Source organism: Cygnus olor, chromosome 2 (assembly GCF_009769625.2).
Source record: "Cygnus olor isolate bCygOlo1 chromosome 2, bCygOlo1.pri.v2, whole genome shotgun sequence".
NCBI classification, from domain to species: domain Eukaryota; kingdom Metazoa; phylum Chordata; class Aves; order Anseriformes; family Anatidae; genus Cygnus; species Cygnus olor.
The window spans coordinates 126,147,114-126,162,686 of record NC_049170.1 but is presented as its reverse complement, the minus strand read 5'-3'; the positions used below and the strand labels follow the sequence as shown (position 1 = coordinate 126,162,686).

Below are 15,573 nucleotides of genomic sequence, written 5' to 3'. Positions count from 1 at the left end.
GCATAATAATGTGTGTATATATATATATATACATATCTTATTTCCATGGGCATCTTTTAATAAAGTTTCAGTCAAACTTTCAAGTGAAATAGAATCATAGAATAAAATCATAGAATCATTTAGGTTGGAAATGACCCTTAAGATCATCAAGTCCAACCATCAACCTAGCACTACCAAGCCCACCAGTAAATCATGTCCCTTAGTGCCACATACATGTCTTAAATACCTCCAGGGGTGATGACTCCACCACTTGCCTGGGAGCCCATTCCAATGCCTACCCAACCATTCCATGAAGAAATTCTTCCTAATATCCAATATTTCTAAATAATTATAAAAATGATCACAGGGACACTTCTCTCTTTTATAGGTCACTTTTTATTCATGAGTTCATGCATGTCAAAAAGTAGATGCACTGCCTGGTCCTACACTAACCAGCCAGATCTTCGAGTCACTGGTCCACACGGAAAGAAACCAGTTCATAGACATAGACTGTCTGTGGTGCACACTCTTTCAGCTCTGACGAGGCAAAGCTGTACTGAATAGCTGCACGTAACATCTTATCAGGATTCGTTAGCTGCTGGCAGCAAGACCCCTCCTGACAATGCTTAAATTCAGCCATAAACGACACCTTTTCTAGAGCTTGATCTCCATATATCCATTGTGAATATCTGTCAGCTGGAAGCCTTAACAAAACTATTATGATCGGGGGGGGGGGGGGGGGGTGTTATTGTGTGTTTTCTGCATCTGTGTTGATTTTTCTTAGATTTGTCTATTTTAGCTCCAGAACAGCTTTCTGGTTTCGGAGTGGGTGGTTTTTTGTTTTATCCACGTCTTACCTCCCTTTTAATGTCTTTTCCTCATTCCTTATTTCCCGTTTAGCTTTTCTGCCCTTCTACTCAGACAACTTTTCCTGCCCTTGGCTTCCCCGTTGTTGTTACTCGGACCACGTTTGTTATTTCGGGCTGTACGTTAGGACATAAGCAGACGGGACGCCAGGAGCCCGCTGCCTGCTCTCAGCACCCGCCGGCCGTGCCTCAGGTACAGCCGTAACAGACCCAGCGAGCCTAGCTTTCCGCCCGCCCAACTTGCTGCTCGGGAGAGGCCTGACGAGAACACAGCTCGGCGACAGCCAGGGAGGAGAAGAGCGACCGCAGGTGGGCTCGGAGGACCGGCGGAGCTCGGCCTAGCGCAGCCAGCCGCGGGCCGCGGCCATTTTGTGCGCGGGGCCGGGCCCCCCGCCGCCCTCGGGGGCCTCCGGGCACCGCCGGGCCTCGGCTCCCCGCGGGGGCCGCGCGGGTGGAGGCTCCCCGCCGGCCGGCAGGGGCGCTGGCGGCGGCTGCTCCCTGCGGCCGGGCAGCGGCGGGGCCGCGGCGGGCGGGGCGGGGTGAAGCGGAGCGGCGGCGGCTGCCATTCCCCCGCCGCGCGGCCGCCTCCTCCCCCCCCCCCCCCCGCCTCTTCCTGGCCGCAGCGAGAGGAGCTGCGCTGGCAGCGGGGAGGCGGCGGCGGCGGAGCCCGGCTGCCGGCCCGCCATGGCGATCCGCAAGAAGAGCAACAAGAACCCGCCGGTGCTGAGCCACGAGTTCGTCGTGCAGAACCACGCCGACATCGTGTCCTGCATGGCCATGATCTTCCTGCTGGGGCTCATGTTCGAGGTGAGGCGAGGCGAGGCGCGGGGCGACGCGGCTGCCGTCTGCCCGCCGAGCGCACGCCCTGCGGGGGCCGCCGGCACACCCCCGGGGGCCGCCTGGCCCCGGCCCCGGCCGGTGGCGGAGCGCGGAGCTCGGAGCCCGGCCGGGAGCCATCCCCGGGAACGCCCCCCTTCGCCCGCCTCGGCCGTGCCCCCGGCTCCGCGAGGGGGGGGACGAGGCGCGCTGCCGGGTCCCTTCGTGGCGGCGACGGCGGGGCTACGTGGCAACTCGGCCGGGGGAGGGGTGCGCGGCCGCGCTCGGCCCGGGGGGAAGAGGGAGAAGGGGGGTGGAGGGAGCGGGGAGGGGGTGGGGGGGGCGAGGCCCTGCCGCCGCAGCCCATCGCGCTCTTTGTGTGCGCTGCCCCAACGGGCCCCGCCGGAACTACAGCTCCCGTGAGGCCTTGCGCCACCCCCCCACCCCTCCCGCCAATCCCGCAGGGGGAAGGGAAACAAGCGGTGACGTGTGCGTACAGGGCGCGCACACGTGGCTTCCCCCACCCCCAGCCGCGGGGCCGCGCGTCGCCTGACGGGGCCGGCCCAGTGCCGAGAGGCGGCTGGGGGGGGAGCTGGGGCTGCCGAGGCCTGGCTGGGAGGCGGCCCCGCCTCCATGAAACTTGGTTTAAAATAAATAAATACATCACTAAATAACTAAAACCCTCGAACTTAGCTTCTGATCCAAACGACTCTTTTTTGGGTCCTCTCGGTCACCTCTTGAGAGACCCCGCAAGGGGATTTGGCCTGTGTGGTTGCCCAGATGTTCTCAGTGGTGGCCTGTCAAAGTCGTACGCGTCCATTTTCATTCACTTGATACACCGAAAGTCATTGTTTAAGGGTTGTGGGTATTTTTTGCTATGGGGATGGTTTTCAGAGTAATTTTATTCGGCCTTTGATGCTGCTCGGCTTTAGAGTGGAGTTGAGTAAAAATAACAACATATGGAAAAGAAAAAACACAGGCACACCAAGAAGCCATATGTTTGGATTTGCTATCAGAAGTCACCACAGACGGCCCTATATAGTGGTTTGTGGGGTCTGAGGTAAAGACGTTGGACTAACCATTACCATTATGTATACTTTTGGGTTACTGTATTCTACTGCGTTAATGGTAGCGCTGGAAGTTTTGAGTGGTTAGATATGCTGAGGTTTCACTTGAGGATGTTTTCTACCCAGTATAGCAGGCCATCTGCCTTTGCTGGTACAGATGTGGTGGGGCTGAAAAGATTGCTGTAATTTTTGAAATGCTTGATATAGGTCTTGGAAATCACCTGGTTGGTTAGTGTTGGTATGGTAAGGTACTTCTTACTGTCTGACTTGGCCAACTGAATTGGACTTGGAGGTGGTTGAGAGAGCCTTCAAAGGGCAGTTCATAGTTGATTAATGTTTTGGATTGTCCTCTAGAAGCTCCATCGATGTGTAGGAAGCCCGAGGCAGTTACAACGAAGTTACATGAAGTGAATGCTCCGCAATGTATTCAAGGATTCACAGAAAATCTGCTGCTTGTTACAAAGTGCTAGTTTAAAAGATTTAAAAAAATCTTTTGAATGATAATAAATGCTGGTAGTAATATAATGATTATCTTAGATACCAAGGTATCCTTCCAAGAATCTAGAGAGTTTTTTATTAATCCATAAAGTGAAGCAGGGATGCTAGGTTTTTTATAGCAATGGGAAACAAATCAGATCATGAACATTGTAAGCACAGGAATTTTTCCTGCTCTGTTTTGTTGATTCATGATCTTGGTTGGGATTCACCAAAGATATCATAAACCTGAAAATTAATTCATGATTACTGACTGCTCTTGTTTTTTTTTTTTTTTTTTTTGTTTGTTTTGTTTTTTTTTTTTTTTTTTTTTTTTTTATGGTGTCATCCCCCTGGCCAAAAAGACTTCAGAACAAACATATTTCCCTTCTCTTTCATTCATTCTGATTTTTCTAGCTGTCACTCATAAAGGGGTGGCATAACTACTGCTAAATTTTATTTTTTTTTGCCAAGGGATCTCCAGGGCAAGTGCCAGTTGCAGTGAGTTGGCACGCAGCTAGCACAGTTCTTTCTTTATTGCCTTTTCTTCCTTGTTCACATTTTTTCAAATAACTTACATGTTTAGGAATATGATATTAACCCTCAAAATGTGTCAAATTAAAAAGTAATTTTAAGTTTATTCTTGTCCATTGCTGCACACATTGTGGTCTAGGAATTACAGGACATTGTACATGCTGTTAATGTAATAATACATTATGCACTGGATAAAGAATTGCAGTGTTGTGCTATCATTTTAATGTAGAAAATAGTATTTGTAAGCAGAATTTTTGAAATTATTTCTGTAAACAGACCTATAGAGATCATGCAGTCTGTTCTACTGTTAGAAAGGTCAAACGAAATGACATGATAATGTGAGCTGATGTTTTCTTAGGAGGGGCAGACATGCTGGGGAAGAGTGCAGAAACCAGTTTTCAGTTCAGTATAACTTATTTCAGTGCGATTTTTACGGCACTTCTGTTTTTCTTTTTCAGATTACAGCAAAAGCAGCTGTCATTTTTGTTACACTTCAGTATAATGTACCATTCCTGCCACAGGTATGCGTCTTGCAGGTGTTTATTCAGAGACAGTGTTCTCGGACATTGTTATGTGCTGATTTTCTAAAATGACAGTAAGATGAATTACTAAATTTGAATATATGTTCAGTAAACTTCTAATGAATCATGTTAGGTAAGATGTGTCTTTTCTGTTGGATTCATCCTTAATACTAAACCCCCAGTCTGACTAGTAGATAAGTTCACGTTAATTCTTATTCTGATTTTGCAAATGATGATTTTTTTTTTTTTGCTAGTCAATGGAAAGGTGATAGTTACCATAACTTTATATTCTGCTTTCAGTGCATTTGGGTAGCTTCCTAAGTGCACTTAAGGTCTCATTTTTATATTGCATTCTTCCAGAATCAATTTTAGTTTGTGATTTGATGAGGAAGGACTATTGTAAATAGATTCTAGTGACCTAGCTCGTGATGGTAGTTTTAATCTGACTTGTATTTGTTCGGTGAGACAAATGACTTCTGTCCGAAAGGTTTTACCTAAGAAACAGACTGTAGTAGCAATTAACTGTATCAGCTGCCTAACAGTTAACTCTGTTTCTATCTTTTAGAAGAACAATCTTCAGAAACAATCTCTCTGTATCACTATGGCAATCAAGACTTGGCTACAATTTTCTTTTACATGCGTGTAGCAATAATCATACATGCTATTATTCAGGAGTACGTATTGGATGTAAGTACAAAATATTAATTCCTTTCATCAAGATAATTGTCAGGTTTTTAATTAGACTTATGACTAACTTAAAAGTAAATTTTTGCGTTTAAAGCATTAAAGTGGTAAGACAATGCATTGAAACTTTTAGACATTCTAATGCAGTTAACACCTACATGCTAAGTACTAGGGCATATAAATAACAATGGATTTTCATTGCAGAAATTAACAGGAAAATGCACTTTTCAAAAAACAAAGCATAGCAAGTTCAATGAGTCTGGGCAACTTAGTGCATTCTACCTTTTCTCCTGTGTTTGGGGCACAAGTATTCTCGTCTCTGTAAGTATGCTTCCTCTTTTGAAATCTCATAATACAAACACATAGTTTCACTTACTTATCATGATAAATAAGTTTTCAGCTTATTTTTTTCTGGTTTTAATATTAAAGCAGGGACAGGTTCAAAACTCTGGGTAGTGGTAGTCATAACTAAGTAAAAATTCCTGAGAGCGTTACTGTTGCTCAGTCTGCGTTAATTGGATTTACTGTCAAATGAGTAAAGTAAAACGTGGCTTTAAAAAATTAATGCTGGCTCATTATTGTAAATAAATGTTTAAAAAAAAAGCATCCACATAGTATTTTGGCAGCTTAGAGAGTGGGTATATGGACAGGTTGCTGTAGGCTCAAGTGAGCGGTGTGCTTTCAGATGACATGCCCTTTGCCTAGCGATTGTACATGTATGAGCTTATCCCAGCTGTAGAGCATTTCTGCCCTCAGAAAAAAAAAAGGGGGGTGGGGGGGGGGTAAGCCATCTTTTGTGCCCACATGCCTGGACACTTTCTGAGAAGTATCTGATTTATTGTAGGCTCCTAAATTATTTTTCCCTGGTAGTAGTAGTAGCCTGTTCTTTAATGCGAAACTTCATTTTCTAATAATAATAGAAATTTAAAATTTTTGGGAAAAAGAATCTGTAACATAACGAGTCCTAAATAAATTTTACTCCCCTTAGTTATGTTCAAAGCTTGTCAGCAGTTTATAAGGGAAGACTTGCAGCTGTAATGATGCTGAAATGACCTCTGTCTCATAAGGACTCTTTCTTCTTCAATGGGAACTTGATTTGTTTTGTTGCCCTCCTTTTTTTCTTTTAAGATAATACATTTTTGTGGTTTTATTGTTGCTTATATTTTGGGGGGGGTAATATATTGATCTATAGCTTTTACTTGTATGTAGATGTCTCAATACTTGTATGCGTACACATTAAATAAATACATGTATTTATGTGCAGTCATTATTTCTGACTAGGAAGTAACAACATTGTGTAATTTCAAGAGTTTTCATTTTGTTTGTTTGTTTTAGGAGAACTATATATCAGATCCAACCTCTCTGTGGAGGGACTACCCGCACACTCTGATTCCGTAAGGCTTCTTCTTTTAAAGGATTGTTAGGGGGAGGAGAGGGGTGTTGTCATTTTAAACTCAGGGTATGTCATATACAATTTGTGTAGAATAAATGATCTAAACTACATTAGTCGCTGATTTTTTTTTATTTTTTTTTTGGATTGATGGAGAAACGTTATTCTCCTTCAATTTATAGAATTTAGAGTCATCTTTCTGTATGCTTTAAGGAATTTACGTTTTTGCAGGTAATTTAAGGAATTACGTTTTTTGCAAGTTTTATTTGTCTTAATTTTTATTATTTGGTATTTAGAAATACTGCTGAGAATTGAGTTGGCTGGCAACAAGGATCTCTATTTTTTCTTTCTTTAGAGACTGATTAAATGTGTTCACAATGAAGTTTCTGAAACATTTTTAAGTCATTAATAAAAAAGTAATATTCTTCAATTCTTGCTGTATTGTACAGGTTTCAAATGAAGTTTTCTCTACATCTTACAGTTGGCATACTGGTTTCATGCTTTTCCAGAATTGTACTTCCAGAAAACCAAAAAATAAGTACAAAATGTAAATGGAGAGAATACCAAACAAAGCAACTCTGGCAGTGGAACGATGCATTGCTTTTGGACTCAGAGCATTGTTCTACCCTACATTGTCCTACCCTGTTTCTATACTATGTACTTAAGTTTTTCCTTACTGGAATTTTGGGGCGCCCAGATGTCTAGATGAGAATGCCGATGCTTTTCTTCTCAACTAAATCCTGTATTTCTAAATGCAGTAAAATCACTGTATGTCTGTTGTGTAAATACAAATTACTGGTCTACCTCATCTACTAGAAGAGTGTGAATTTTCCATTGAGAAAATAAATCTGAGATTTTTTTTTTTCAAACTCTTTCAAGATTCTTTTTGTCTGAATTGTCTGAATAATCTAATTGAAATACAGAATTGGTTTCATGAATCACAATACAGGTGATGAAAATAAGCAGTGAATTAATTGCTAAATCCAAACAATATTAAACACCAGGATTTGTTGTAAATACCACTGTCCTCAGCAGAATTTCTAGATAGTTTGTGTTGAGTTTTTGTGATGGTGGATTTTTACAGCACCTTTGCCACCTGAGAGTTTTCTCTCTTGGATTTCTCAGAATTCAACTGCTAACACTGAGTTTCCTGTAGGTTTTGTAGCATGTCTTTTGCCTACCTTGACCAATTTAAGTAGTCTCTTTGCATGTTCTTTCCTCAGGCTCATTTTGTATGCACAGTTTCCTTTTTAAACTCTTCTCTTGTTGCTCTGTGACTAGACTGAGTCTCTGCTGTCAGAGTTCTGCTTTTTTCCAAGAAAATGAAACATATGTGTTATATAACCATAGGTCTTGTTTAAGAGCCTAGAGCAGGCTTTGGGAAATAGTAATGAGGTGCTTTGTTTTCATACTGTTCACAAGCAGTATAAACACTGATGTTTTACAGACACTTTGGCTAACGCTCCCATACTGTGTTAGTGATATCTCTACAGTTGAGTTAATACCCAAATGTTGGTTGTTTTTCTGTTTTTGCTTTTAATGTAACTTTAAGAAAGCTGTCAAAAATGCTGTATATTTCACAGTAGTGTTTTGTTGGGTCACTGCTTGGAATTTTAGCCTATATCATTTAGTTGTAAGAGTAATGGTTGATTTTTTTTAAGGGTAATGGTTCATTTATTTTATCAAGTTCATAGTTGATATTTCTTTCATCAACACTGTAACCTATCTTGGCATCTCTGCCTTATTTTTTCTCTTGAAAGAATTGGCTTCTTTTACTTAGGTTACTCATCTGCTGACATAAACAGCATGAAAAAAGGGTCCTCAGCTCAGCTTTCTGTATGGTAGTGGAGACCTCCACCTGCATTTTTCCAGTAGGGCCATAAGTCTCTTGAAAATTGTTTAAGCAGGCAGCATGGGCTATTTAAGTGTTGCCTTGGTCTGAAAAGAGAACACCAAAAGGCTTGTACTGGTAGTACCTTGGAGAATATGAGTATTTGTACTGACTACTCTCTAATCTGCCTGATACAACTTTTTTGTTGTTGTTTTCTTTCAGATAATTTAAAGGTTTTCATCTGTTTTTATGTACCCTGTATGTGTGTTGTTAGGTGTTGTCAACAAGTGGCCGTTTCGTTTTGAGCTTTTGTTGGTTTTGAGGTGGAGTATTGCAAAAATAGCATAGATCTTACAAGATTAATTTTTTATTTTATTTTTAATTTACATGTGTACAAGACCAAACTGAACCCCTTACTTGAAAGCTCAGGGAATTCTTTCAGAAAAATAGGGATTTCTTGAGCACAAATGGAATAACAACTCTACATACCATTTCAAGAGAAACACTAGATCACAGTAATAGTCCACTTCAGTGATTCTTCTGTTCACAGGTGGTACCTTTTGCTTTCCATACACTGTTTGTTTGTACTTTCTTTCACGTTTTCTTCCTCTTTATTACTTAGCTTCTACGAAGCATGTGATTGAATGAGGCTGGCTAAAATCTTGAATTTTTTAAAATAGATGTCAACACCTGTAAACCTTTTCATTTTGGTTCATTTTATTCTCTGTAGCGATCTTACAGAATCTGATGGGCAAAACTACGTAGAACTAAAGAAGCTTTTTCGAAGATACAATAATACATACCAATGAAGTATTGTAATAGCTAGTACAAATTCAGATAAGTCATATCAAAGGTAAAATTACCTTTCTGAAAAGCATCTTTTTGATGTTTGATGCATATTCTCACATAAGTATGTCTAAGATAATGCTTACTTACCAATAACACGTGGTAAGTCATGTGTGGAATTAGAAGATCTAGGCTGAGTAATTCAATGTAAGAACAGGCCACATCAAGGTAGCTGGGAAGACAAAAATAATTTCCAAGACTAGGAAATAGTCTGGTAGTAATGTATAACACTGTAAATTAATGTTTGACATCATTTATAATGTATAATTACTTTTTTTCTTGTTAATAGGAGGATATCTTTCGCCAGATTGTCTACATCGGACTTTATCTCTTTCATATTGCTGGAGCCTATCTCTAAAGTAAGTCAGTGTAAAGTTTTTGCAGCCTTCAATCACTGTCTTAAACATCTAACAAAACGTTTCAATGCTTGCTCTATTTGCTTTGATAGTCTGACCCATCTTGGACTTGTTCTTCTGGTATTGCATTACTTCGTTGAATTTCTTTTCCACATATCCCGTCTTTTCTACTTCAGTTGAGAAGATATCAGAAAGGGTAAGTGGTCATTTCCTATCTCGAGTGCCTCATGCATTTAACTTCCAGAAGCCAGAATTACAGGGAAATTCATACAGTATTTCCTTAGAAGCCACAGTTCTCCAAACTCATTTTAGTATTTATATCTCTAAAACACCTTGTTCTTTTTTTTTTTCACTTACTCGCCTATACAAGTAAATGTTAGTAGCTGTATAATGGAAATCAAGTCTCACACTACTTGAAAAAAAGTTTTCATGTACAGTTCTCGTAGGAAAGGCCAATAGCATAAGTTGCCTAATGCAATCAGTTTTGTAGGAACTTGCTTACATTCTAATAGTAATGACAGACACGTTCTGTGGAGTTGAAAATAATTTTCAGAACATAGTTTTGGGCTTGTAGGAAAAAAACGCTAGGCAAAGATTTTCTTTTTGTCTTCGAGTACTGGAAATCAAGATCGGTTTAGGGTAAGTACAAAATAATGAATTTAGTCACGTTCTTAATTCTCAGATGAATTCACATAGTTAAGAATAAATATTTTGCATTGTTAGTCCTTGTGATGGTATGAACAGAGAATTCTTACAGTGTTTGTGGCATTTTTCTTCGTAGATTTTCACTGTGGGCAGTTCTTTTTGTTTTGGGAAGACTTCTCACCTTGATTCTTTCAGTCCTCACTTTTGGCTTCGGACTGGCAAGAGCAGAAGATCAACAGCTGAATTTCAGTACTGGAAACTTTAACATCCTGGCTGTTAGGTACAATAAACTTGGAATGGTTCTTAAACCTGTGTTAAATACGCAATATAAACGGTGTGGTACTAATGCTAGTACTGAATGATTAAGTGTTTTTCTTGCACCTAATGGGATCAATAGGTATAGCTTTGGTATCAAACTTGTAACAAGAAAGTGAATAATTTACACTCTACGGTGTGAGAAATCTATAACTATAATCTGTAACTATAAATTATTATCAATCACCTGTCCTTTTAATGAATTAAGTACAAACAAAAAAAATAACATTGCCAATGTAAGAACATTTACTTATGCGTAATCCGGAAAGAATCTCTCTAATGCATCTGAGGAACCTGAGTAAAAAGAGCAGTTTCTGACGTATAAAAAAACTATGAGGTACTATTCTACTTTTCTTTCCACTTTGAACAAGATGAACATACTGATAAACTTTTATATCTGGTGTTGTTTTTTTTTCCCCTAGAATCAGTGTGCTGGCCTCCATCTGCATGGCTCAAGCATTTATGATGTGGAAGTTCATTAATTTCCAGCTTCGGAGATGGAGGAGAACATTCTTCTTCTCAGCCTCAAACAGTGAAAAAGAAGTTTGTAACGGCTAAAGGAAAGACCTCCAGAAAAGAAAGAGGTTTGTATTTTCAGGTTTCCTGTTGCTTTGACTTCTCAAAAAACAACTTTAAGTAACAGAGAGCCTTTTTTGATATAGTTGCTTAAACTTTTTATGTTTAGCTCTCAGGTGAGACAAGTCAGTTATAAAACAGTATTAGTGAAAATTCTTTTCTATTTAAAAAAGATGAACATGAATCATCTATAATTAAGGGTTTGGTTTTCTCTTCTAATTAACTGAATGAAAGAATTACCATTTCTTCAGTTTATGCAGGATTGGATTTTAATTACGTCTAATTTTATTACTTGTGCAAAATGTGTCATGCTTATGACATGCATTTATAAAAGGGGAACAGACACATTTTTAGATGTTTTCATTAATCGGATACTTCTAAATTTTTCTTGCAATGAGTTTTCAAGCAAGTTTTTCAGTGCCACTAAACTCAAGTTTTAGGGGAAGGAGGTGGTTTGATGATCCAGTAAATAAGCTTATGTTTGACCGTCTTTACTAAAATAAAAATTTGAAGCTTTTTTTAAAAAAAAGTGGGAAGGTAGTAGCTGCTTACTACTTTAAACCTTTGTATTAATAGCTCTTGGTTGACCTTTTGATTATGTCAAATTCTTCTTATGAAGAGGGCATGAAAGACAAATAGTCTGCCTTTTCCTCAAAGGAAAATTTATTCTCTTTAAGTAAATAAATAGATGTTTCTATTGTGCTGTTAAATTTCTGTTTTGTTAAATGTTAGCTTGAATAGTTTCTGCGCTTTTTTGGAACTGATTCACCACAAAAGCTTATTTCCCCATGATCTTTTGCTACCAACTGTTTGTCGCCAACCTGTTCCACTTTTTTGATACATAGAACTTAGTGTATAAAAACAGTTATACTGATCAGAGATAAACTTTCATCCTTCAAGTTTTTCTTTATATGAAAATCACATGCTGTTAGAGTATTTCTGTAGTTTCTTTTGATCGTTTTTTTATTAGCACAACTTGGTGATTGTTGTTGTACTTTTTTTCTTTTTACTGCCCAATGCTAACATACAAATACTTAAGGTGACAGTCTGATTTTTTGTTTGTTTTTGTTTGGTCCTGGTTTGGTTGTGTAGATTTTGAAAATGTTTATATGATACCAATAGAAAAACACGGTTTGGACATTTTTTTATTGAGTGAGCCTATTTTACTATGTAGTTATCACACTGAAGCTGAGCTTAATGTTTATTAGTCTTACTTTTTTTTTGTGGAATTCATTTAAAACTTTTAATAGAAAGATCTGTAAAATGTAAACTTAAATAGCGTTTTAATCAGCAAGTTAAAAATGTAGCTTTTAAACCTCTTGAAAAATGAAACTTTTATTCATGGTAAAACAGTCTCGTTCTCTGTGTGTGTACCTGGATGGATTTTGGGAACCAGGACACAAAATATGTTGCTTTTAGACTGTGCCAAAATCAAGAAGTGAGTGGAAAAATTCTGATTATGTATGTGGGATACCCAGGCACTTGCTGATTTTTATTCTTTATTTTTACTTGTTTGACTTAACTGTTCAAAAAATGTGATCTCAGTTGGCTGGCTTTGGGTCTAGCTTATCATTTGTAAGCTTTGTAAATCAAGAATAACCCAAACTTTTTGAGAGGAATCTGAAGACAAACTTACAAGGGTGGTGTCATTTACAACCAATAAAGTTAAACAGACTTGGACGGTTCCTATGGGACTAATTAGACCTGTGACCGGTCTCTTTCTCATGTATGTCCTGATTTTTGTTTTATTTTAATTACTTCTGTTTAGTTGCTTGTTCCCATAAATGGGAGTATTCGGTGTAGTGAGGGAAGGAGGGAAGAAGGAACATCAGCAGTTGTTTTTGTGTGCTGTGATCTGCAACACACCTGGAGATGGAAAATGTGAATTTAAGCAGTTTTTTGTATGGACAGGTACAGCAGTTGCTTGAAATCAGAATGATACTGAACGATAAGAGCAGAGATGTAAGCAGCAGGCAGTAGAGCTGGCTATGCACTTCTGCTCTTCAGATCTGTTCTGTAAATTTGGTTACTGTCATGCAACAGCTGTGCTTCCATGGGTCGTGGTGACATTAAATAAAGAGGATACTTTAATTCACAGTGGTATCGTGTTGCTCTGTTTTACTCTGTTGTGTGCATGATGTATCTGTAGATGTTGGGTCATTGTTTTGGCACAAATGTTTGCTGTGAAATAGTCAGCAAAGTGGTACCTGCACATACTAAAACTGTTGAGACCTTTTAAGTCGAGAATTGGGATTGAAATAAGAGAGCTACAGCTGGTAACAGGTTCTTCCATTGTGTTCTTTAGATGGGTGTCCAGTCTTGTGCTTGAAGTCTTTCCATACTTCTCTCAAATCTAACTATTTAGATATTTTATTCAGAACATAATGTCTATGTTTTTTAAAGTATATGATTAATTAAACTTTTATTTATACATATATACACATATACAGTTTTCCTACATATATAAAAAGCTTGTAAAGGTAAGTTAAGGAGTGCAATTTTATCAAGTATTAAAAGAACAAAATAGGTGGGAAAACAGTCAAGACCTATACCAGGGAACTGTATATACTATATGATCCCAAAATTTCATAGGATTGTCTCATCTACAGGTTGAATATTTCTCTTTGTAAGAAAATATCTTCTAAAATACTACAGCTAATCTTGATTTTCAGTTTAGATGTAATATAATGCAGACATTTCACTCTTTGGCCATGTCAGGAAACTGGACTTCAGTTTTCATAGTAAACTTTAAATTCTGAACTTTGTAAAAGCTTCATTATACTATTTTATCATAAAACATGAGATTTAACAAAGAAGATGCATCAGAAAAGAAGTTAACATTGTTTGTGGTAGGGCCTACTAAGATGTAATAATGAAGTGTCTTATTCTACTTGAAAAATACGTATTTTTTATTTTTTTACTTTTTAGAAAATGGAATAAATGGAACAGTGACCTCAAATGGAGCAGACTCGCCTCGCAGCAGGAAGGATAAATCCTCGTAAAACTGGGTTTATTAAGTTAATTGACTAATGTCCCCAAAGAATCTGCTTTTTTACATGGATGGCCCTTCAGCACTAGAGATGTTATAGATTAAAGAAAATACAAATCATGTTTTTTGATTATTGCTATTGTTTTGTGAAACTTTTTTTAAAAGCCATTTTGACTAAGAAAAAAGGTTTATCTTTATCTGTCTACAAACACTTTGGGGGGGGTGGGAGGGTCACAACGTTTTTTAAATAACATTGACACTTTTTTAAACACTTACTGTGATGATAACTTCACTTAATGAGGATCACTGATGCAATGTATTATTTCTTTCCAGGTTTTGTAATATTGGTGATATATACTGTTTACCAATTTCACTTTTTCCAAGTTCTTCAAGAAGTATTGCAAAATTGAAGTAAAAACTTAGTATGCATTTCAGATATTCTAGCTTTTCAGTTAAGTACCTTGATTCAAATTCACAGTTCAAATTGGAATTCTAAGACCGCACCAGTAAACCTTTTTATTTTGTAGTTATTGGCTACACAATGTCTGCTCTAAGAATTGCCCCCATATCATTAAAACAAAACTGAACTAATTGGAAATGTTGCAGAGTCTTATGCTTGTTGGTTAGAAATATCCCTAAAGGAACAAAAAACCTTTCTGAGATACAGCTTTAGCACTTGAAAATTAGAAGGGAAAGTGCGTGTCATTGAAAGTGTTCATTTGAGTAGCACTGTTAACTGCCATCTGTGCTTTTAAAAGTGTACATATCTTGGAGAATTGGTGTGCGTTGGACCTTCTTTGAAAACTTGTCTTTCTGATTTTAGAGGGTGGAGGTTCTTACAGCTTGTCGTCGTGCTTGTTTTAGGAGGCATTTAATGCTCCATGAAGAGGGAATTTGTTAGATAAATGGATCAAGTTTTGACAAACATTCCTTTATTCTAACTGCTTTGCTTTGTTTACCTCTGTTAGGAAATAGTTTGATTTCTCCTATATATATTTTTATGAAAGAATATTTAAAAGCTACAACTTCTTAAAACTGGTTTATTGTGCCCTTTGCTACAGCTGGAAAAAATCTTAGTTTAAGATTTTTTCCATTATCTGTCTTTCATAATGGTATTAAATGTGAAGCCTTGTCCAGTTGATTTTCCAGTTTAATATGCAGTTAATGTTTTTCCTCTGTATCCTTTTGTAATGGGAATAAATCAACTTGGGAACGATTTAAAGATTTTATTGTCTTAAGAAGTTGCTAAATCAGGCTTTCAAGTTAACCCAAGTATTAGACTGCTTATTGATTGAGTAGGAGTAATTATAAGCAATCAACCTGATAAATAAATAGTTTAATTAAAACTGTTACTATAGTTTAGTTTATACCCCCCAAAATAATAAATCTGCATTCTGTATCTTACACAGTTTGGTTGCTTACTATACAGAATAAACATTTCTAGTACAAAATCTTGACTACATGTACTATCCATTCTTCAATCATATAGTGCTATTTAGAGTTATTACAGTATAATTTATTACATGTTTCAGCTAATTTAAGTCACAGTTCTTGAGGTGCTTGCCTTCACAGCTCCTGAAGTGGACTTGACAGACAGACTTGCTTAACTTGAGAGCTCTGGGGCAGCATGCCCTGCAATACACCCAGTCTGCTTCAGTAGAAGTAGTTACATCATGTATTGATC

General features: G+C 38.4%; 1 protein-coding gene across 1 annotated transcript; it reads left to right on the top strand.

Annotated features, from left to right (window-relative positions):
* Positions 1-1,358: 1,358 nt before the first annotated feature.
* Positions 1,359-15,340, top strand: TRAM1 (translocation associated membrane protein 1). The gene is given in 14 exon segments (XM_040545961.1): positions 1,359-1,652; positions 4,195-4,237; positions 4,240-4,257; positions 4,823-4,944; positions 5,146-5,262; positions 6,277-6,335; positions 6,781-6,793; positions 6,795-6,869; positions 9,301-9,371; positions 9,457-9,564; positions 10,146-10,289; positions 10,747-10,828; positions 10,830-10,908; positions 13,829-15,340. Coding segments are annotated over 14 exon segments (1,128 nt in total). The 5' UTR covers positions 1,359-1,529; the 3' UTR covers positions 13,903-15,340.
* The last annotated feature ends 233 nt before the right edge of the window (positions 15,341-15,573 follow it).